General features: G+C 42.7%; 1 protein-coding gene across 1 annotated transcript in view; it reads right to left on the bottom strand.

Moving 5' to 3' along the window:
• Positions 1-23,703, bottom strand: part of ap2s1 (adaptor related protein complex 2 subunit sigma 1) — a 66,186-nt gene that overhangs the window by 22,030 nt on the left and 20,453 nt on the right. Inside the window, exon 2 of the mRNA XM_059950939.1 lies at positions 13,069-13,218. Within this exon, the coding sequence (XP_059806922.1) occupies positions 13,069-13,218 (150 nt within the window). The remainder of the gene's footprint in view (positions 1-13,068; positions 13,219-23,703) is intronic.

Raw genomic sequence — 23,703 nt, 5'->3', positions numbered from 1 at the left:
AATGCAGCAAAATACAGGGAAATCCTGATTCAGTCTGCAAGAGAACTGCGACTTTGGAGAACATTTGTTTTCCAGCAAGACAATGAGCCCAAGCACAAAGCCAAAGCTACACAGGAATGGATTAGAAACAACAAAGTTAACATTCTGGAGAGGCCAAGTCGGAGTCCAGACCTCAATTCAATTGAGAAGGGCTGTTCACTCATGATCCCCAAACAATCTGACAGAGCTTGAGCAGTCTTGTAAAGAAGAATGGGGAAAACCTACAGTGCTCAGATATGCAAAGCTGTTAGACACCTATCCACACAGATTCAAGGTGTAATTGCTGCAGAAGGTGCATCTGCTAAATACTGATTGGTGGGGGGGGGGGGGGGGGTTGTTCTGAGTGACTATGCAATCAATTCTTTTATGTTTAATAATTGTAGTAAATTTAGACCAATTTATAGACATTTATTTTCACTTTGCCATGAAAGAGTCTTTTCTGTTAATCAGTGTCAAGAAAGCCAAATTAAATCCACTATGATTCAATGTTCTAAAACAATAGAACATTGAAACTTGCAAGGGGGCCGAACACTTTTTAAAGGGGCTGTAACATCGGAGTGTGTATACAGAATACATTCTCACATTTGACTTTTCACAGGTCCATGAAACAAAGAACATAGAAACCCCAAAGCATCCCCTTTTCTCCCTCTCTTTGTACTAGCAACAAGAGTTGACATTTTGAGCCAACATCCAAGAGGACCACAACCTTGTCATGGTTTGGAGGCTTAGTGCATCAGTGACCTGGAGATCTATGCTGGATGGAGTTGGGGCTTTATGCTTTGACTCTTGGTAGAGCCACCCGTGCCAAACAGGTGAAAGGGTCACGATCAGATTACAAGTGGTCCATCAATCCTCCTGGTTTGGGGGGTGGTGGTTTCAGCGCAGGGCTAACAACCTTGACTGGTAAAACAAAACTGTCATGGAAACAGCAATGAAGAAGCTTTCTGCATCTGAATGCAATGGTATTCCTGAGTGTCCAGCTGGGACTTGCATGACTGATTGTAGTGAAAACTGACAGGAAGCTACTGATACAACAAAGGAAGCTCTGAACATCGACAGAGATGGAGGACCTTCATTGCTGTCCTAATGTAACAGGCTGCAAAAGTAATACCAGGTAAATACTCTTCAGCAGGACTTAAAACTTTTCACTATATTTGGGTATATCTGTCATTAATAATTCAAGAATAATAATAAAAACCTTTCCTTTGATCCTGACCTTTGGTGCTGCCTGTGTGGAATGTGCATGTTGGTAGTTTATAAAGTTACTACAAATTAACCCTGGTGTGGGTGGATGACAAGAGACCATTGGTGGTTGACAGGAAAGACCAGATTGAAAGCAAATGTTCTGCAAGTCAGCACAGACTCAATGGGTAAAATTTAAAAATATTAAAGATAAGTTTTATTTGACATATACCCTGTACATTGAAACCTACAGTGAAGTGTGTCTTTCTGCATCAATAACCAACACAGTTCAAGCATTTGCTGGAGGCAACCTGTGAGTGTCACTATGCTTCCGGTGCCAATGTAGCAAGCCCACAACTTACTGACTGCAACCCATATGTCTTTGGGACATAGGAATAACTGGAGCAACCAGAGAAGTGGCTTCCTTCTGTATACCATATGGGAAATACACTTAGCATCTCTTGTACCTAACAAAGAGTCCACTAAATGTATTTTCGTGGCCTTCTGCTGCTGTAGCCTTTTCATTTCAAGGTTTGAAGCGTTGTGCACTCAGAGATGCTCTTTTGAACACTACTTTTGTAATGTGTGGTGACTTGAGTCAGCTTCTTGTCAGCTTGAACCAACCTGGCCATTTTCCTTTGATCTCTCCTATTAACAAGTCACTTTCGCTCACAGACCTGCCGCTCACTGGATTTTTTTTTTGTTTTTCGCGCCATTCTCTGTAAAATCTAGAGACTGCTGTGCGTGAAAATCCCTGCCTGGTGCCAACCATTATTCCAGTCAAAGCCAATTAGATCATATTTCTTCCCTGCTTGCACAACAACCGGACCTCTTGACTATTCTGCATGCTTTTATGTATTGAGAGTTGCTGCACCATGATTGGATGATTCGATATTTGCATTAACGAGGTGTACAGGTGTACGGTACCTAACAAGGTCAGTGCTAGTGCAGATAGTACAAGAAGATCATGGTTGCTTCCCCGCTCTCCTGGCAAATTAAACTCAAGTTGGGGTAAAGAATCCCACTTAAACCATCCAGAAATGTCTCAAGAAGTCAGGCCATGGACAGAACTGTAGCTGACATTATAATTGATTCTGTCCTTACCCAAAACATCCAGTTTTAAGCGTTGTTCATTCCCTGATAATTCCCCACTCAGGACAGGGGTACTGAAGCCCACTTTGGGTCTCATCTGCTGCCCAGGGTAACAGCAGCCACGGAGGCAAGTGACTCAATGTCTTCTCGGTTTCTCCAGAGGCCTCAGAATTGGACCAGATGGTACAATTCTCCACCAAGCCATCAGCTTTCTGACTTCTGATTCCTGTTAAGCCGTCCATAATGCACGATAGAAAATCCAGGTCACATCCACTATACATGACATTTTCTCCCCATCTGGAGCATTCTGCTTTTTTTTCTCCTTTTTGCTGAATCAGTTTTTGCGGTTTAAATAGCATTAGCATTTCCTTCACAATTCATTAGCAGTCAGCCAGTTCCAGGACCCTGCCATCAGCTACCCTATTCTCCTCGCCCAGTCATATGTTAAGTCAGACAAGGACACTGTCAGAGCTCTGTGTTGGCTGGCTAAGTGATCATGCATGTGGAAAAGGATGGAAGGAGGGGGAGAAACACCCAGGTCAAGAGTTGGTGGTGATGACAGTAACAGTGAACCTTCACGAGACCGAGAGCAATATGAAAATTACCATTCATTGGTGCAGGAATGTGAAGCTTTACCTGTGATTCCATGCAAACAAAGGACTTAATAACCCTAAAATAGACACAATTAAAGAAATGAAGATGGTGTGAGTTGTTTGGGCTTAGGGAAGAGGTTCCACAATGAGGCAGGGAGTTATCAAAGCTCAGGCAAAGATGATGGAAGGAGGGCAGGGGAATTCACGAGGACCCGAGCATAGATGACAGATTCGAACTGCAAGACCTCAGGTATGGGAACACACAGCGTAATACAAGATTAGCATGAACAAGAACGCCTCTTTTCATGCCTCCTTGAAAAGCTTGTTGATCAATTTGGTTAATGGAAAACTGTCAGAAAGGGGATGTTTTACCCCACCCCAGCATTAACAGCAGTGATCACAGTGAGTATACCAGTACAGTTTCACACTCAAAATGTTTGACCTTTCCTCTTTCAGACAATCTATGCTTTTTAGACACTTTCAATGTTTATTTCTAATTTTTAGCAATCTGTTGTTATACTATTCCTAAACCAGTGCTTTTAGGCCATAAGACGTAAGAACAGAATTACACCATTCAGCCCATCGAGTCTTATTAAGGGATTGGACACGCTACAGGCAGGAAACATGTTCCCGCTGATGGGGGAGTCCAGAACCAGAGGCCACAGTTTAAGAATAAGGGGTAGGCCATTTAGAACGGAGTTGAGGAAAAACTACCCCTCCCCCCCAGAGAATTGTGGATCTATGGAATGCTCTGCCTCAGAAGGCAGTGGAGGGCAATTCTCCGGATGCTTTCCAGAAAGAGTTAGATAGAGCTCTTAAAGATAGCAGAGTCAAGGGATATGGGGAGAAGGCAGGGACAGGGTAGTGATTGTGGATGATCAGCCATAATCACAGTGAATGGCGGTGCTGGCTCGAAGGGTTGAATGGCCTACTCCTACACCTCTGCCATTCAATCATGGCTGATTTATTTTCCCTGCCTATTTCCTGTAACCTCTGATGTCCTTACTAATCAAGAACCTATCAACCTCAACTTTAAATATACCCAGTGACTTAACTTCCACAGCTGTCTATGTAATGAATTCCATAGATTCACTCCCTTCTGGCTAAGGAAATTCCTCCTCCTCTCTGTTCTAATGGGACACCCTTCTATTCTAAGGCTGTGCTGTCTGGTCCTTGACCCTCCCACTTCTCCACGTCCAAAATACTTAGTAGATTTTCAATGAGATCCCTCCTCATTCTTTTAAACTCCAGTGAGTACAGGCCCAGAGCCATCAAACACTCCTCATACATTAGTTCTTTCATTCTTGAGATCATTCTTGTAAATGTCCACTGGACCCTCTCCAATTCCAGCACATCCTTTCCAGCATATGGGTCCCAAAACTGCACATATTACTCGAAAGGTGGTCTGACAAATGCCTTACATCAGACACGAGACTGATGTTGCATTAAAACTTTACAGTAACTGACTCTCACTAAAGAATTATCATCAACAAATCACTTGTAGTACCAGAGGAAACAGCACGCTGGATCCACTGTTCCATTACCTTCACGATGTAACGGTTATCCACTGCAAGTAGGGAAGAACCTAGTCTGTGACGCTCGTTTGTACCACTGGACCTCGGACTTGTACCTACTTCCACGGGCGAGAGAATGGAGCTGCCCCAGTGAAAGCTTTTCCACTTTAAAAAATCTCCCACACAGGTTTCCAGTTACTGTCAGACATGATGGACAACCACCACACTATTAGACAGGACTTCCAATCCTGATCACAGTAGCCTCACCCCTTGCAAAAATACCCTAGGTAACCAAGCAGGGACACTATCCTCACAGTTGAATATGAGCATTCATTGCTGATAGCTGCTTGGGCAGAGTACCAATATGCAATTACTATCCTTGAAAGAGCTATACCATTGAGGGCATTGGGACAGGATGGAATACAAATTATGTTACTGGCAAAATAAGAAAAGCCTTTCTGCCAAAACACTGATTCAATGTTGTGTGATGATCTAAACATTCTACAAATTATACAGAAATTAACCAAATCTAGTTTCATAGCCTAGGGAAGAAGTGAGTGACAGCTAATCTATGCATCAAGTGTTTGTTCTTAGAGGGCCCTTTCAATTTTTTCATCTTGCCTGATCTTGAGATTGGCAGTCCATTAGTTCAGCCTTTCTTTCTATTAATTATTGCCCATCCCCAATCTCTATGGCTTATGGTTATTGAGGGGATATTCAGGGAGCTCATTCCCAGTACAACACACTTCAAGTTGAAACAGCATCTGCTGCTCCAGTTCGTTCTGCTCAGCTTTTTTGACCTAACTGAGAAAACTGCCTCGGCTGCTGTGCTTCATACCCACTTACATGAGGCTTTGGGTCTAATTCGGGCTGCTCCAGGGCTCGGATCTAAGGACTCAATTTGGTTCAGCATGTTGTTGCTCACTTCTACTGTTTGCACGATTTGTGTTGTCCCCCCCCCCCCCACCACCCTTTTCTTGCGCATCAGCTGTTGGTCTTTATTTTTTTCTTAATTGGGTTCTTTCATGTTTCTTGCTTTGTGGCTGCCCGTAAGCAAACACATCTCAACCGTTGTATAATTTATACATTCTTTGAAACTTGAAACTATCTGCAGGTTGGCACATCAGGACACTGGAGTAACATGAAATAACTTTAAAAACAAAATGGATACAAGTGTTGTTGGCAAGGACAGTATTTAACATCTGTAACTAATCCCTCTCATACTGAGTGGTTTCAGAGAATGATTATTAGTCTATACTGTGAACATTGAATCACCGTTACCCAGACTTGGTGAAGTGGACAGATTTTCTTCTATAAAGTGAACCTGTGAGTGAATGAATCTAAATCTGAATCTGAATCCAGTTTTGTTTGCCATTCTGCTAGTTTCATAATTCTGGAATTAAAAAGTCATAAAGTTTACACTCACTGGCCACGACATGGAATTTGAGCATTGATCCAAGTCTCCAGAGCACCATCCTTCAACACCTAAGCTACCATAACTACAATAATCCAAACAGTCCTTCCAGGTGAGACAACACTTCACTTGAGTATCTGCTGGGGTCGTCTATAGTATCAGGTGCTCCCGATGCGGCCTCATTCACATTGGCGAGACCCGTCATAAATTGGGGGACTACTTTGTTGAGCACTTCCACTCCATCCACCAAAAATGGAACTTTGTGACGGCCAAAAATTTAATTGATTCAAATTTTGACATATCAGTCCATGGCCTCCTCTTATGCTAAGGTGAGGCTACCCTCAGGGTGGAGGAACAACCACCTTATATTCCATCTGTATAGCTTCCAACCTGGAGGCATGAATACAGAATTCTTCTTCCAGTGAAAAAAAGATCCCCCTCCCCTCCACTCTCCTTCTATTCCCCACTCTGGGCTCTTACCTCTTCTCAATTGCCTGTCACCTCCCTGTTCTCCTTCTTCCCTTTCTCCAACAGTTCACTCTCCTCTCCTATCAGTTTCCTACCTCTCCAGCCCTTTACCTTTCCCACCCACCTTGCTTCACCTACACCTTTTAGCTACCCCCCTCCCCTTCCTGCACCTTTTTATTCTGACATCTTCCCCCTTCCTTTCCAGTCCTGAAGAAGAGTCTTGGCCCAAAACACTGCACTATTTATTCATTTCCATAGATGCTGCCTGACCTGCTGAGTTCCTCCAGCATTGTGTGTGTGTCGTATATTAACAGCAGCAAATAATCTGCTGGGGGAACTCAGCAAATCGAGCAGCATTTCAGGGGTAAGGAATAGTTCAGGATTTACAGTTTTGGCCCAGAATGCCAATTCCTCTACCACCCCTCCCCTAACAAATGCTGCTTGTCCCACTGAGTTCTTCCAGCAGATTGCTGTTTTCTGCACTCTCCAGCATCTGCAGTCTCTTGGGGCTTGATATTTATATTAGCGTCTCTAGCTTGAAGCATTACCAGACGGCTATGATACTGCAGATGCCACTGTCAAAACAGGGCTTCTAACTTTCTGTTTTTAAGTTTGCCTAATAATAAACTAGGAAATTTAGTAGGGGTGTTTAAAGATCTACCCATTATAGACTACCCATTATAGTTTGCCTAATAATAAACTAGGAAATTTAGTAGGGGTGTTTAAAGATCTACCCATTATAGACATCTCTTAAGGTTTGAGTTTCCCCTAAGTTGTACAGGTTGCACCAAGCTGAGGAAAGCACTCTGTTCCATCTGGTGTGAACTTAAAACTTGTTTTCCTTTCCTTTTCACCTCACTCTTGTACTGCAGACATAGCCTGTGGGTATTTATCCCACTGGATATCAAAAAAATGCTTGATGTGACAGTACAATTGATAACAAACTATTCCAACATGACTGAGGTCCTTTTAACATCTGTCGATGATGCTGAGGATGTTCTACAAGTCTGTGGTGGCCGGTGCTATCATGTTTGCTGTTGTGTGCTGGGGCAGCAGGCTGAGGGTAGCAGACACCAACAGAATCAACAAACTCATTCGTAAGGCCAGTGATGTTGTGAGGGTGAAACTGGACTCTCTGATGGTGGTGTCTGAAAAGAGGATGCAGTCCAAGTTGCATGCCATTCTTGGACAATGTCTCCCATCCACTCCATAAAGTACTGGTTAGGCACAGGAGTACATTCAGCCAGAGACTCATTCCACCGAGATGTAACACTGAGCGTCATAGGAAGTCATTCCTGCCTGTGGACATCAAATTTTACAACTCCTCCCTCTGAGTGTCAGACACCCTGAGCTAATAGGCTGGTCCTGGACTTATTTCCACTTGGCATAATTTACCTATTATTATTTAATTATTTATGGCTTTATATTGCTATATTTCTACACTATCCCTGGTTGGTGCGACTGTAACGAAACCCAGTTTCCCCCCGGGATCAATAAAGTATGTCTGTCTGTCTGTTTGTTACGTATTGGTAGAGCAAGAACAACAATGGAGAAGTTGGACTAAAGTTTTTTTACTGGGTTGATTTAGCCACGGCACACACTGGACAACTTAACAGTGTGGGAGTGACAAACCATGCCCTCTGAGATGAAAAACGTGTGCGAGCTCAAAAACCCACCAAAAAAAAACCCAGAAGGCCTTCTGCACTTAGAAGGCCCAGTCGATTCACTACACGATCAATCGACCACATGGGCACTTGCCACATTCTCACAACTGGTCTGCTAGGGTTCATGGATCCAGTCCTTCTCTTGTACGTTGTTCAACTCTCTCAAGGATTCCTGTGGAGTGGGATCATCTATCCCTTCCCCTCAATTGCTACCATTGAACTCTAGCTCCAGTAACAGCCACAGATGATGCCCAAGCTGAGTTCAGCCAAAGAAGATCAGAGCTTTGGAGCTGTTTCCCAGTAGATAATACCAGGATGTGAGCTCATCTACAACGGGGAAAAGAAGCACAGTTGCTCAGCTGGCAAATGTTACCGAGTGTTTAACCAGAAAATCATTAATTCACATTGCATAGGACCAGTTAGAGCAGGAAAGCAACATTCCTGCTTATTTTAGGATACATTTTGACACATTTAATGGGTGACTGAACACCCACTATAGCTAGACTGGTAATTTCTCATTTAAAAGTGGGCCCAACATCACCAGAAACATCTGGCCATCCATAGCTTTGGTAGGAAATATTTCAAGGCAGTGAGGCAGATGCATGAATAATGTTGGCATAACTCTGTTGAGACATACCTAATATGTAACTTGATTACCAGTGGGTCATTAGTCTCACACACTGCTCCAATTAGCCCTATGCTCCCTTGCTGTTCGTTCCGTTTTATTTGCTCCATAGGTGTTTGATGAGCTTTATTAATCAGTTGAGTCCTGGGATTTTTTTTTAAAGTCCATAAAAGTACAGACTACAGTTTATAGAGCAGTGAACCAAACACAAAGCCAGTGGCACAGAGAGACCCACTTTTACAGAAAAAATACCTGCTCTTTTCTCTCATCTTAGAGACATGGATTTACGCTGGGCAGTTAGTAGCCCACAGTAAATGGGTTCAAGTGTCTATTCCTAATCATCATCATTATGTGCCGTGTTGTGGGCAATCACGGGCTTTCCATGACCATGACTGTTCTTGGCAAATTTTTCTAAACAAGTGTTTTGCCATTGCCTTCATCTGGGCAGTGTCTTTACAATACAGGACACCCCAGCCATTATCAGTACTCATCAGATATGGTCTGGCTGGTGTCAGTGATTGCACAACCAGAAATTGTGATGTGCACCAGCTGCTCATACGACCATCCACCACCTGTTCCCATGGCTCCATGTATTAAGCAGGTGATATATCTTGCCCAAAGGTGACCTGCAGGCTAACGGAGGGAAGGAGCACCTCACACCTCCTTTGGAAGAGATGTATCTCCACCCGCAAACCCTTTAACAGGTTTGTGCTACAAGTCAACACTGACTAGAACTGAAAGGTGGAGCATCCCTTTCCGATGAAATAGAATACTGTACCAAATGGTGCACAAATCCAGAATGTCCTAGCTCTGTGACATGAGGGGGAATATAGCTGATTTCTATCATCTGGAGTCTCTATCCACATTCCAAAATAATTGCCATTCCTTTTCCCAACCATTTATCCACCTCAAATGGCTGATGCTAAAATTCTGGTTTGTTCTCAATTAAGCTGTACCCTTAAGGGATAAAAACAGCCACTTTAAACCAATTAATTTAAACAAACATATATCCTGGTCATCAATAGATAATGATAAATAAAACAACTTTTCAGGAAGGGGGTGAGGGAACACAAACCAATCTTCAGCGAGGGATCAGAATTGGAGAGAGTGAGCAACTTCAAGTTCCTGGGTGTCAAGACCCAACATGGTCCCAACATATCAAAGCAGCTATAAAGAAGTCAAGAGATTGGCTACATTTCATTTGGAGTTTGAGGAGATTTTATTTATCAACTAAAACACTGAAAAACTTCTACAAATGTACAGTGGAGAGCATTCTGACAGGCTGCATCACTGTCTGGTATGGGGCTACTGCACAGATTGAAGTAGGTGGCAGAAACTTGTAAAATTAGTCAACTCCATCATGGGCACTACTTCCATAGTTTCTAACAGGTCTTCAAGGAGCAGTGCCTTAGGAAGGCAGTGTCCATCATTAAGGATCTCCACCCCCAGAAATGCCCTCATCTCACTGTTACCATCAGGGAGGAGGTACAGAAGCCTGAAGGCACACACTCAACGATTGATAAACAGCTTAATGTCACATGCCAGTGATAATAAACCTGAGCCTGATCCTGATTCAGATTCTTCCCCTCTGCCATCCGATTTTGGAATGGACATTGAACCCATGAACACTGCCTAGGTACTTTTATTATTTTTTTGTATTATTTATTTTCACTTAACTATTTAATATACATACATATACTTAATGTAACTCTTTTTTCCCCTCTATATTTATCATTTATTACACTGTACTGCTGCTGTGAAGTTAACAAATTTCATGACATATGCCAGTGATATTAAACCTGATTCAGAATTGTTACATTTCAGGCTCTACATAATACATTTTAAGACATAGGTCGTGACTGTTAATATAGCAAGCGGCAGGAACATAAAACACTTACATGGGCAGTCCTCATTGTGGTGATAAACACGAGAAATCTGCAGATTCTGTAAATTGATGCTTATGCCCTCAAGTTGGAGGCTACCCAGACAGAATATAAGGTGTTGCTCCTCCACCCTCAGGGAGGCCTCATCTTGGCATAAGAGGCGGCCATGGATTGATAGGTTAGAACAGGATTTATACTGTTTTAACTCAAGTAAGAAATGATGAACATTTAATTTTTTTCTTATACGTGAGTAAAAACTTACATGAAACACAAACTGAAGCTTGTGCTACCAATTATCTTTGTAATGAGCTGGCTGCCATGTTTCCTACATTATAGCAGTGGGTACAAGTGAATAGTCCAGAAAGGATTTGTATCAATGTGAACTATGTTAAGGCATGATTGGGCCTCCAATGTGCGGGAGGCACTGTCTTTGGGCTCGGGTTTTCGAGTGCATGCATTTCGTCTTGGCGGACCCGGTTTGTAGCTTTCACACTGCAAGTTGTCCACTGTGTACCATTACTACCATGATTCAGTAAAAAACATTTAATCACAGTAGAAGTTCAGTACCTTTTATACGAAATGTTTGGGGCTGGAAGTGTTTTGGATTTTGATATTGCTTGGGATCACCATCATTTCTGATTCTGAATTTCTGTGCTACTGGTAGGCAGCCTTTGTCATAGACTTGTTAATCATACATGTGCACTTGACAGTAAAATTTATTACATACCATTAATATAATGAAAATATAATGTGCGCAGGGTAACAGAAGCTTCAGGAAAATACCTGAATCAGCTGTTGAAAAACAGCAGGCTTTCAGTCTCTCCTACTAGGCCATGTTTCAATTAAAAAGTTACAGTACACTGGATATGTATTTTATTTTATTTTCGGTTTTATGCATTGTAGCTTTTAGATTTTCATCAGCGATGATCTCGGCAAACTCATCAATAAATTTTTCTGCCGCATCATGATCAGCAAACACTTTATCTTTAATATTTTTTTAAATCCATAAAAAATTAATGCCATGGCTTTTCTTAAATTTCTGCAACCTGCCTGCTGAATGTTGACAATTCCCTCCAGTTTTCAGTTTGTTGTGATAGCTCTTTGCTTGTTTCATGAGCAGCATACTGTTAAGCGGCATATGTTCACACCGGTGTTAACGATACCCGATTGAAATCTTTGTTTCTTGCTTTGTGCAGTGCTTTTCTATTTTTCATTAATATCTGTTCATTACATATGTGGAGTCACTTCCCAGAAATATCTCTCATCCTTCAATCCACAACAAAGACCCACATCAGAATCAGGTTTATTATCACTCACTAACGCCATGAAATTTTTTTTAATTGCAGCAGCAGTAAGGTGCAATACATTAAATTATTACAATACTGTGCAAAAGTCTTAGGCACCCTGGATTTATATACCCAAGGCTTGAGAAAATATGCAGATACTAGAAATGCAAAGTAACACACAGAGAAAATGCTGGAGGAATGCAGGTCAGGTGGTATCCGTGGGAAAGATCTACGGGGAGAGACGCTTCTACTGGACTGGAAAGGAAGGGAAGTCAGAATAAGAAGGTGGGGGGGGGGGGAGGAAGAGGTACAAAGGTGGCAGGAGATAGGTGAAGCTGCAAGAGGGGGAAGGTGTGAAAAATAGCTGGAAGTTGATTGGTGAAAGAGATAAAGGGCTGGAGAAGGAGGATTCTGATAGGACCAGTGAAGAAAGGGAACGGGGAGGAACACTAGAGAAGGCGATGGGCAGGTAAGAAGGTGTTGAGGGAAATAAGAATGGGGAATGGTGAAGGAGGGGGGTGAAATTACTGGAAGTTTGAGAAAGCGATGTTCACACCATGAAGGTGGAGGCTACCCATACAGAATATAAGTTGTTGCTCTTTCAACCTGAGTGTGACCTCATCCTAGCAGTAGAGGAGGCCATGGACTGACATATCGGAATGAGAATAAATGTGTAGTCACTTCCAGGAATTCCTAACTTTTGTGGCAGACGGAACAGAGATTGGTCTCCCACTCTTCATCGGGTCTCACTTATATACAGGGGGCCACACCTGGAGTACCTGATACAGTAGATGACCCGCACAGACTTGCAGTTGAAGTATCACCTCACTTGAAAGGATTGTTTGGGGCCCTGAATGGTAGTGAGGGAGGAAATGTAAAGGCAGGTATTGCAGAAAGTGGAAAGTTGAGTGGAGGGAAAGACCTGTTGGAGATAGCGGAAGTTGCGAAGAATGATGCACTGGATATGGAGGCGTGGTATGGTAGGTGAGGACAAGAGGAACCCCATTCCTGGTGTGGTAGCAGGAGGCTGGTCAGATGTGAGCAAAATTGAAGAGATGCTGGCAAAGGAGGAAGGGAAGCCCCTTTCTTTGAAGGAGAAGGGCTCATTTGTTCTGGAATGAAAAACTTCATCCAGAGGGAACATGCAGTGGAGACAGAGAAACTGAGAACAGGGAGTGGCATTTTTACAAGTGAATGGTCAGAAGAGGTATAGACCAGATACAATTGACAGGGTGGAATTTTGCATGGTATTGTAGGTGGAGAGTTATACAATGCAAAATAGCCTGACTACTGCAATCATTATTGTACCTCCACAAAATTGGTGTGCTTAGCATCACGGACAGTCACAACAGCATGGACTTCCTCAATGAGCTTCTGCTTCTCGTCATCATCGAACTGCATGTACCACTTAGCCAAACGGGTTTTGCCAGCGCGGTTCTGGATAAGGATGAAACGGATCTGAAATGAGAAAAAGGAAACATGAAGAGGCTGTGGTGTCGGCTGTTTGATTGGTGTGCACCACAAGAATGTTTCATAGCATCCTTCTTTCACTTTCTAGTTTGACAAGTGAAGCTTTCTAAGTGCTCCCATATTTATTTTGCAAAACATTTTTCCCCGTTGGTGATGTTTTTCAGAATCAGAATCAGGTTGAATATCTCTGGCTTATGTTGTAAAATTTGTTGTCTTTGCAGCAGCAGTACATTGCAATACATAATAGAAAAAAAATTCAATTACAGTAAGTAAATATATGTATCTTAAAGGGTTAAATTAAATAGAAATAAAGAAATAGGATGACAGAGGGGAAGAAGCTATTCCTGAACCATTGTGTGCCTTCAGGCATCTGTACCTCCTCCCTGATGGCAATAATGAAAAGAGAGCATGTCCTGAGTGGTGGAGATCCTTAATGATGGACACTGCATTCCTAAGGCACTGCTCCTTCAAGATGTCTTGGATATTACGGAAGCTGGTACCCATGATGGAGCTGACTGAGATTACAATTCTCTGCAGCTTATCCTGTGCAGTAGCCACCACGTGCCTCTCACCCCCGCCTTCATACCAGACAGTGATGCAGCAGGCAGAATGTTCTCCATGGTACACACCGTAGAAATTTGTGTGTGTTTTAGATGACATAATAAATGTCCTCAAACTCTTAATGGAATGCAGCCGGTATTTTGCCTTCTATATAGCTGCATCAATATGTTGGAACCAGGTTAGATCCTCAGAGATATTAACACCCAGGAATTTGAAATTGTTCACTCTCTCCACTTCTGATCCTTCTACGAGGACTGGTGCGTGTTCCTCGGCTGAAGTTCACAATCAGCTTTTTGGTCTTACTGACATTGGGTGGAAAGGTTGCTGCAACATTATTCAACTAGCTGGTATATCTTGTTCCTGTTCTCCCTCCCAGTTGTTCTTCAGAACCAACGTGCAGGTCACCCTTGGGAAAGGTGTAGGACCTGCTTAGCCTCCAATCAGGGTCACCTGAAGCCATGGGATCAGGTGGTGCTGCTTATGCGACCACTGACGCCAGGCAGGCAATCTCTGAAGAGTATTGATAATGGTTGGGGGGTGCAAAGACACTGCCTAGAAGAAAATGGCAAAGCACATGTGCAGAAAAATTTGACAAGAACATCATGATCATGGAAAGACCACATCATAAGACATGGGTCGTAACAGATGAATCTAGATAAGGGATAAATAGTAGTGAAAATTCACTAGACTGGTTCCTTTGATGGTAAACCTGCCAAGAGAAGGCTCGAGCTCTCATTTTAAACTCTAGGGAATAGATGGTTCTGAAGTTTACATATGGGAAGAATGTTTCATTTGGCGGAGGAGTTTAAAAATGTAACAGAACTAAAATTAGGAGCAACTTCTTTACCCCGAGGATGGTTGATCTTTGGAAATCTCCAATTCCAACTTAATCCAGAAGAAGATGGCATCAGCGATCAATGCTATCAAGGGCGGCATTCACTGGATGAAAACTATTTCTTTCACATCTTCTTCTTTCTTTACATGTGGTTCTGGTACTATTGGTTTAATGGTGCATCTTTGGGCCAATCGAGCAATCTGGCGCTTTGCTGTCTCCGAGAAGACTTCAGAAGGCGAGTGGCCTTGAGGCCAAAAAGCTTAAATTCCTTGACTGACTCAGTCTCTAGATTAAAGCACTGAGGAAGATTGGAACTTCGAGGTGAATGGGTGTTGCACCATCTACCAGGCTCTCCTTCGCTGCTGCAGAGGAAGGGATTTGCGTGTAATGGGTCTCTCTCTCTCTCTCTCCCTCAATGCCGTCGGACAATTGTCCTAAAGTTCTGGTCTGCAGTTTGTGGATTAGACTGTAGTTCGCATCATTATGCGTTAGGAATCGAGATGGCCCGCAGACAATGAACACCGAGTTGAACTGAATGTGGACTCATTAATTTTGTGTTTTAGTTTCTCATTCTTTCCTTGCTGTTTTTTTTTGCACACGTGGGGGTTGATGTACTTGTTGATTGCATGATTTGTGCTTCTGTGTGTGGGAGGGGTTTGATGTTCTTGTTCTTGATGTCCCTGTTTGCGCAATTTGTTTTTTTTATTGCACATGGGGGTTGATATTTTTTATTGAATGGGTTCCAAGGTTTTCTTTGTAAGAAGGCTATCTGTGGAGAAAATGAATACATTGCATACATACTTTGATAATAAATGTACTTTGAATCCTCTAAAACAGGGGTCCCCAACCTTGGGCTATTGACTCCTTGCTTAATGGTATTGGTCCACAGCATAAGAAAAGGTCCGAAATACCTGCTCTAAAAGCTGTGGAAGGTCAACCTATGCCTGCATTCTGAAATGAAATAGTCATACTTCTGGATATTTGGGGAATTGACGGATATGGAGATAGGACTGAAAAACGGTGTTGAGGTAGATTAAACATGATTCTTTTGAATGACTGAGCAAGCCTGATGATGATTGAATGACAGAGCCGGCCTGTGTCTAATGATAATATTCTTCACCGCAGAATTAGAGCTGTGGTAAAGTTTGGAATTAAGTGATTTCTTAGGACTTGAGTGGAATACTGATGAGCATATAATTGATGAGGGGATGCTTGTTGCCAATCTCTGATTCTTTTCATCAGAACTGATGCTTAAGAGGAAGCTGACAATTAGCTAGGACTGACCTATCCTCTTTATAAATAGGTATTACTTGGGCAATCTTCTCCAAGGTGGAATACATGTTAGATTAATTCCAGTAGATGAAAACTTTAGCTGAAGGAATGACTACATCTAGTGCAGCATCTTTGTGTGGCAGTAGAGGAGGCCACAAACAGATGTGTCGATTCCTTTACTGCCACAATGAGATCACACTCAGGTAGGAGCAGTAGCACCTTATATACCCTCTGGGTAGCCTCCAACCTTATGCCATGAACAACAACTTTTCAAACTTCCCACCCTCAATATTCCCTATTCCCATCTCTCACCTATCTCTTTACCTGCCCTGTGGTGCTCCTTCCCTTCCCTTTCTTCCACAGCCTTCTGTCCTCTCCCATCAGATTTCTCCTTCTCCAGACCTTTGCCTCTTTCACCAATTGACTTCCCAGCTGTTTACTTCACCCTTCCCCCCACCCCCATTTCACCTATCATCCACTACCCTTCCTCCGCTCCCTCCACTTTCTTATTCTGCCTTCTCGTATTTTTTTCTCCAGTCCTGAAGAAGGGTCTCGGCCTGAAACTGCGACTGGTTACTCTTTTCAATAGATGCTGCCTGGCCTGCTGAGTTCCTCCATCGTTTTGTGTGTTGCTTGTTTTCACTGGCATATGTTTTGTGGCAGCAATACATAATAATAATAATGAGAATAAAAGAGAAGATGGTGGCGCAATGGCAGCGCGTGCGGCCACTCCAGGATGAATACCTGTTATCTGTTAAGTAGGGGCCGTGCACAATCCTGATTTGATGGGGATGAACGTGAGAAGCATGGAAGAACATCTGGTGAAAATTCCGACATGCCTGTCTTGCTGCCGCTGCTACTGTGCGATCGAGAAATCTCCGGGAGGAAGGCCCCGAATCCGGCGGCCGGGGTCGAAGCGCTCGGCAGAGATGGTGCTCGGTGTCGGAGGCTCGAGGTTTTCGGACAGACTCGGAGTTGGCTGTGGTTGGATGCTTCCAGAAGCTTTGCGGCATTGGAGGTTTATGGCAGGAAGAGTTTTTCTTCCTTCTACTATCTGCGTGAGATGATGGGCTATCGAGGACTTTGAGACTTTTTTTACCATGCCCGTGGTCTGCTCTTTATCACATTACGGTATTGCTTTGCACTGTTGTAACTATATGCTATAATTATGTGGTTTTTGTCAGTTAGTCTTGGTCTGTCTTGTGTTTTTGTGATATCATACTGGAGGAACATTGTATCATTTCTTAATGCATGCATTACTAAATGACAATAAACGAGGACTGAGTGTCCTCATAATCTAAACTAATAAAAACTATAAATTATTAAATATAAAATCAAAATTAAAATAACCAAGCAGTGCAGGAAGAGAAGAGAAAAATACTGAGGTAGTGTTCATGGTTTCATTGACCACTATGCCCTCTTCTCATGGCTACCATCAGGGAGCAGGTACAGGAGCTTGAAGACTCTCACTCAATGTTTTAGGAACAGCTTTTTCCCCTTTGTCATCTGATTTCTGAACAGTCAATCACTACCCCATTAATTTTGCTCTGTTTTTAGACCAGTTATTTTCATATGTGCAGAAACTTTTGTAAATGTAATTTATAGTACAGTTTATGTATATGTATTGCTGCCACAAAACAACAAATTTCATGACAGACTGCATGCTGGTGATAATAAGCCTGATTCTGATTCACAGATGGTCAGCACTTCAATGATATGCAAAGTAAAATTCACATTATGTCAGGATTATCTGTGCATTTTCTTCAGACTTTAATATTGGGGTGCCAGGATAAATAGTTGATGCTTGAAACTGAGGGCAATTCAGTGCAAAAGACATAATTTGTAAGCATACTTCGAAGTTCAGAGGTAGTCTGAAGGCTTCCTTCTCTGTTCTGAATGCTGTAACATAACATAAGGTGGCCCCATCTATTGAACCTCTGGCTGTAGTCTCAGCTAACCTAAGTGGAAAAAGCTTGTTTGCATTTGCTCTATCTACCTCTCATAATTTTAAATACCTCTATCAAATCTCCTCTCAATCTTCTACATTCTAAAGAATAAAGTCCAAACCTATCCAATCTTTCCTTATAACTCAGGTCCCTCAGTCCCTTGTAAATTTTCTCTGTACTCTTTCAGCCGTGTTTACATCTTTCCTGTAGGTAGGTGACCAAAACTCAACACAATACTCCAAAATAGGTCTCATCAACGTCTTAAGTAACTTCAACATAAATCCCATCTCCTGTACTCAATACAGGTCGACCTTCACTAATCCGGCTACCTGTAATCTGGATCCTTCGATAATTCGGCACTGATTTCAAATTTTCCGTGCATCTGTAATTTCAAATATCCTGGGCCACCATACTAATCTGCTGCACATTGCTTTGGCTGTGCTAGATCTGTTCATGTGTTGGCACGCTCTTCTAAGCACAGGTAGGTGATTCCTGCTTGCTTTCCTGCATTTATTAATATCATTTGCGTGAGGCGTGGCCACCTAGCACCCGCCCGTCACACCCGCCAGCGGTGGGGGAGATGGCGCGCTAGGTCAGTTTGCCTTCTCGCCCGCCTGCTGGCAGTCGCGCACTGCCCTCCAGTGTTGCCCGGCCAGCGCTCCATTCTCTTCCACTTACAACCTCAGATCAGACCCACCGAATTTAGGCATATTACTAAGCAGAGGAAAAGAAACTAACGAGGATTCCCTCAGTAACTGCGGGTGAAGAGGGAAGAGCACAGCGCCAAATCCCTGGCCGCCTGGCGTCGCGTGGAATGTGGCGTATAAAAGTCTTCCTTTCTTCGACTTTTGCTTCTACTCACCCAGATGTGCTGCCATCATCAACAGGTTTTGAAGAAACTGTTGTGCCAGTTTCAGCACCAGTTCCTGATGCTTCACTCATTTTTCAAGATGAAGGTGTTGATGATCCTGACAACCCCACACTTGCAGACATGTAACTTTGCCTGAAGGTATATTAAACGTCTCACTTTAGAAGCAGAAGTGCTCAACTGTTCTGTACAAGTTAACTCCTGTACATTTACCCGTACCCTTTATTTTATCTGTGCCTGTACAGTATATTACCTTATTAAAATTTAACTTGCTACTTATTTAATTTTTCTGTTTCATTATTATCTAACTTGTACTGATTCACATGATATTTTAAAGGTATGATGATGCGGTTAGCTATTGCTTAATGTGATCCTTCTGTAATTCGGCATTTTCACTAATCCGGCACTCCTCAGGTCCCAATGGTGTAGGATTATAGAAGGTCAACCTGTACTTTGATTTATGAATGCAATGTACCAAAGTTTTATTCTCCTGCCCTGCTGAGGTCCTCTGGCTCCCTTGTGTGTTGCTTTGTTGTGCAACTGTAATTTTATGTTACAGACATATAGGAAACAGTTGAAGGCGGTGACCTGTTAGTGTTGCCAGGTTACCTCAGGTAGCTGTAACATGGAAAAAATGCAGACATTAAAATCAGATAATGCTGGAAAAAACTCGGCAGTGTAAGTAGGATCTGTGGAAAATTAAACAGAGTTAATGTTACAGGTCAAAAAACTTATGGTCAGAAATCTTATCATTCCTGGACCAAATGTGTGCTGTCTATTTTTTCCAAACAATGAAAGTTTGAAATATAGTAATTTGCTGATATTCATGGCCCTTGCTTTCATGTTGTGACATCATATTTTGATTGCAGTATAATCACTGTGGAAAGCTGCTAACGGACAGTCTATTTTCCTCCAAAGATGCTGCCTGACCCCCTTCATTTTTTGAGCTTCTTTGAGCATCTACAGTCTCTTAAGGCCGTAAGGTTTAGGAGCAGAACTAGGCCATTTGGCCCATTGAGTCTGCTCCAGCATTTCTTCATGACTGATGATCTATTTTCCCTCTCAGCCCCAATCTCCTGCATTCTTGCTGTATCCAGTCATGCCCTGACCAATCAAGAATCTATCAACTTCTGCCCAGTGACCTGGTCTCCACAGCTGTCTGTGGCAAAGAATTCCACAGATTCACCACTCTCTGCTAAAGAAATTCCTCATCTCCATTCCAAATGGACATCCCTCTATTCTGAGGCTGTGTCCTTGGTCCTAGACTCCCCCCACCATAGGAAACATCCTCTCCATATCTACTCTATCGCGGGCTTTCAACATTTCAATCCCGGGAATCATTTTTGTGAACCTTCTCTGAACCCTCTCCCATGTCAGCACATCCTTTCTTAGATAAGGGGCTCAAAACTGCTCACAAACCTCCAAGTGAGGCCTCACCAGTGTGTTATAAAGTCTCATCATTGCATCCTTGCTTTTCTAGTGCTCTAACATCCTCTTGCTTTTCCAATATACAACAGTCCTGCAGGAAGTCCAAATGGCAATTTCTTCAAGTATGAATTTGGACAGCAAGTTCTTCCATCACAAATATACCTGCTCCTCTTTTCCCCTCTATGTACACACATGCACTTTCCAACTGAAGCCACTGGATGGTGATCAGAACTTGTAGTCTTGGCTGACCTTTCTTCTTGTTGAGATAACCACCACAGTGACTGTAACATTACACCTGAACGTTTTTTTAAAACTAGGATAAAGCGGTGGGATTCGCCCTACCTTTCCCCCATTCCCATATAAAGCTCCACCATTTCCTGATGGAAGTTGGGGAGGAGGACCTAACAAGCTCAAAGAGGTTACACCCAGCCTCCCTTTCCTCGAGCAATAAAATATTTCATTGTAATTTTCCCTGTACAATGAAGTAAAAGTTTATTACAGACAACAAAAACTGGTAAAAGCACAGGAAAACAATCCAACATAAGTTACCTATATTGTCCCCTTCCATTCAAACGTATCTGGTGCTTACCCAAGTGTACTGCTGCTAGACAAAGAGTTCATTTGCCAAGCTATTTGTGTTCTTACCATTAAAGTGATCTCCACCCTTTTGAGTGTGAGAATAACAAGTTGAGCAGGAATGTGGATATCTGGAAACCATTATGAGACCGAAGATCAGTAACACAGATTGAATCCAAGGCTTTAATCATAACTGAATGTTCAAACTGAAGAGCAACCAGTTTACAACATCCATCCAAACCTCCATATTGGAAACAATCTTCAATCTGCTGCCTAATCTCTACATCTCCAATCAGATTTAATGAAAAGAATTTAATTCAGCAGGAGTGCATTTCTGAACAGTATTCTTCTCTCCTGAAGGAACAAACTTGAGCTTTGGATCCAGTTCTATAGAATTTGGGTTAAAGTTATATACTTTTTCCATTCTTAATGAGGCTGGATGGGGTGGGCAGAAGAGAAATGACGGATAACAGAAATTAAGGCAATCAGAAACAAGGGCTAATAGACTACTTAGATGTACTCTGCTTATATCTGAAGATAGATCTCCCAACTTATGAACCAGAGAACATTAGTAATGGGCAAACACGAGGAAATCTGCAGATGCTGGAAATTCAAACAACACACACAAAACGCTGGTGGAACACAGCAGGCCAGGCAGCATCTATAGGGAGAAGCACTGTCCTGACGAAGGGTCTCGGCCCGAAACATCGACAGTGCTTCCCCTATAGATGCTGCCTGGCCTGCTGCGTTCCACCAGCATTTTGTGTGTGTGTTGTAACATAAGTAACGGAGTCATAATGCAAATATTTTTATTCCATCACATTGTGAAATGGATGTAAGATTTAAATAAATTCTAAATAGACAAAGGTCCATGCCAACTATCAAGTATTCATCTATACTATCCTGGTAATTCAGTCAGATGCATTTATTTATCACAGGTACATCGAAACATACAGTGAACTGCATCATCTATTTTAACAAACAATGCAACCCAAAGCTTCCTGGCCAAAAGGCCACACACTTTGCTCCAAACCTCACCGAAGTCCCTTGGAGACAACAAAGTGCCAGATTGCTCAATCAGCCCAAAACATAACATCAGAATGTAAATCACAGGTTCAAATTGTATGCAAATCAGTAGTAAAGTCATATTAAAAAGAAGAAGTGGTTTCATGAACTGTCTGCAGCATGTCACCGTCGGTCACATTACTCACTGGCGCTATCTTTCAATAACAACTATTTTGAGATTCCACAGTACCATGGAACATAGAACAGTACAGCACCTGAACAGTCCTGATGAAGGGTCTTGGCCCAAAATGTCAACTGTTTATTCCTTTCCACAGATGCTGCCTAAACTGCTGAGTTCATCCAGCATTTTATGTGTGTTGCTGTCGACCTTTGGATAATCTATTCTGTTTTGCACGTGAACAGTCCCTTTGGCCCATGATACAGTGTCAAATTAATTAAACGAGAGACAAGCTAGTGATGTATTTGTACTACAACACACAAAAAACGCTGGAAGAACTCAGCAAGTCAGGCAGCATCTATGGAGATGAACACACAAACATTTCAGGCCACGAGGTAGTGCTGATGAAGGGTCTTGGCCCAAAACATGACTGTTTATTCCCCTCCATAGATGCTCCCTGTCCTGCTGAGTTCCTCCGGCATTTTGTGAGTGGGCTATTCAAGAGTTGCAAGCATTTGAGGGTGTAACAAGGATGTTAGACGAGGGTAAGCCAGTGGATGTTGTGTACCTAGATTTTCAGAAGGCATTCGATAAGGTGCCACATAGGAGATTGGTGAGTAAAATCAGAGCTCATGGCATTGGGGGCAGGGTTTCAACATGGATAGAAAACTGGTTGGCAGATAGAAAGCAAAGGGTAGCAGTGAATGGGTGTTTCTCGGACTGGCTGGAGGTGACTAGTGGGGTACCACAGGGCTCTGTATTGGGTCCACAGCTCTTTACGATTTATGTCAACGATTTAGATGAGGGCATTGAAAACTATATCAGCAAGTTTGCTGACGATACTAAACTGGGTGGCAGTGTGACATGTGAAGAGGACGTTAGGAGAATACAGGGAGACTTGGATAGGCTGGGTGAGTGGGCAGATACTTGGCAGATGTCATTCAATGTGAATAAATGTGAAGTTATCCACTTTGGATGCAGGAACAAGAGGGCAGAGTATTGTCTGAACGGTGTCGAGTTAGGTAAGGGAGAAATGCAAAGAGACCTAGGAGTCCTAGTTCACCAGTCAATGAAGGTGAATGAGCAAGTGCAACAGGCAGTGAAGAGAGCAAATGGAATGTTGGCCTTTGTTACAAGGGGAATTGAGTACAAGAGCAAGGATGTCCTTTTGCATTTGTACAGGGCCCTGGTGAGACCACCCCTGGAATATTGTGTACAGTTTTGGTCTCCAGGTTTAAGGAAGGACATTCTGGCAATTGAGGAAGTGCAGCGTAGATTCACTAGGTTGATTCCTGGGATGGCAGGGCTGTCTTATGCAGAGAGATTGGAGAGATTGGGCTTGTACATGCTGGAATTGAGGAGATTGAGAGGGGATCTGATTGAAACGTTTAAGCTAATTAAAGGATTTGATAGGATTGAGGCAGGAAATATGTTCCAGATGTTGGGAGAGTCCAGTACCAGAGGGCATGGATTGAGAATAAGAGGTCAGTTATTTAAAACAGAGTTGAGGAAGAGCTTCTTCTCCCAGAGAGCTGTGGAGGTGTGGAATGCACTGCCTCGGAAGACGGTGGAGGCCAATTGTCTGGATGCTTTCAAGAAGGAGCTAGATAGATATCTGATGGATAGGGGAATCAAGGGATATGGGGACAAGGCAGGGACTGGGTATTGATAGTGAATGATCAGCCATGATCTCAGAATGGCGGTGCAGACTGGAGGGGCCGAATGGTCTACTTCTGCACCTATTGTCTATTGTCTATCTGCTCGTTATTTTTCTACATATTTCTACTGCTCGTTTTAATTTCAC

The sequence above is a fragment of the Hypanus sabinus genome, chromosome 26 (assembly GCF_030144855.1).
Source record: "Hypanus sabinus isolate sHypSab1 chromosome 26, sHypSab1.hap1, whole genome shotgun sequence".
NCBI classification, from domain to species: domain Eukaryota; kingdom Metazoa; phylum Chordata; class Chondrichthyes; order Myliobatiformes; family Dasyatidae; genus Hypanus; species Hypanus sabinus.
The sequence above is the reverse complement of the archived record's forward strand: the minus strand, read 5'-3'. Positions and strand labels throughout refer to the sequence as shown.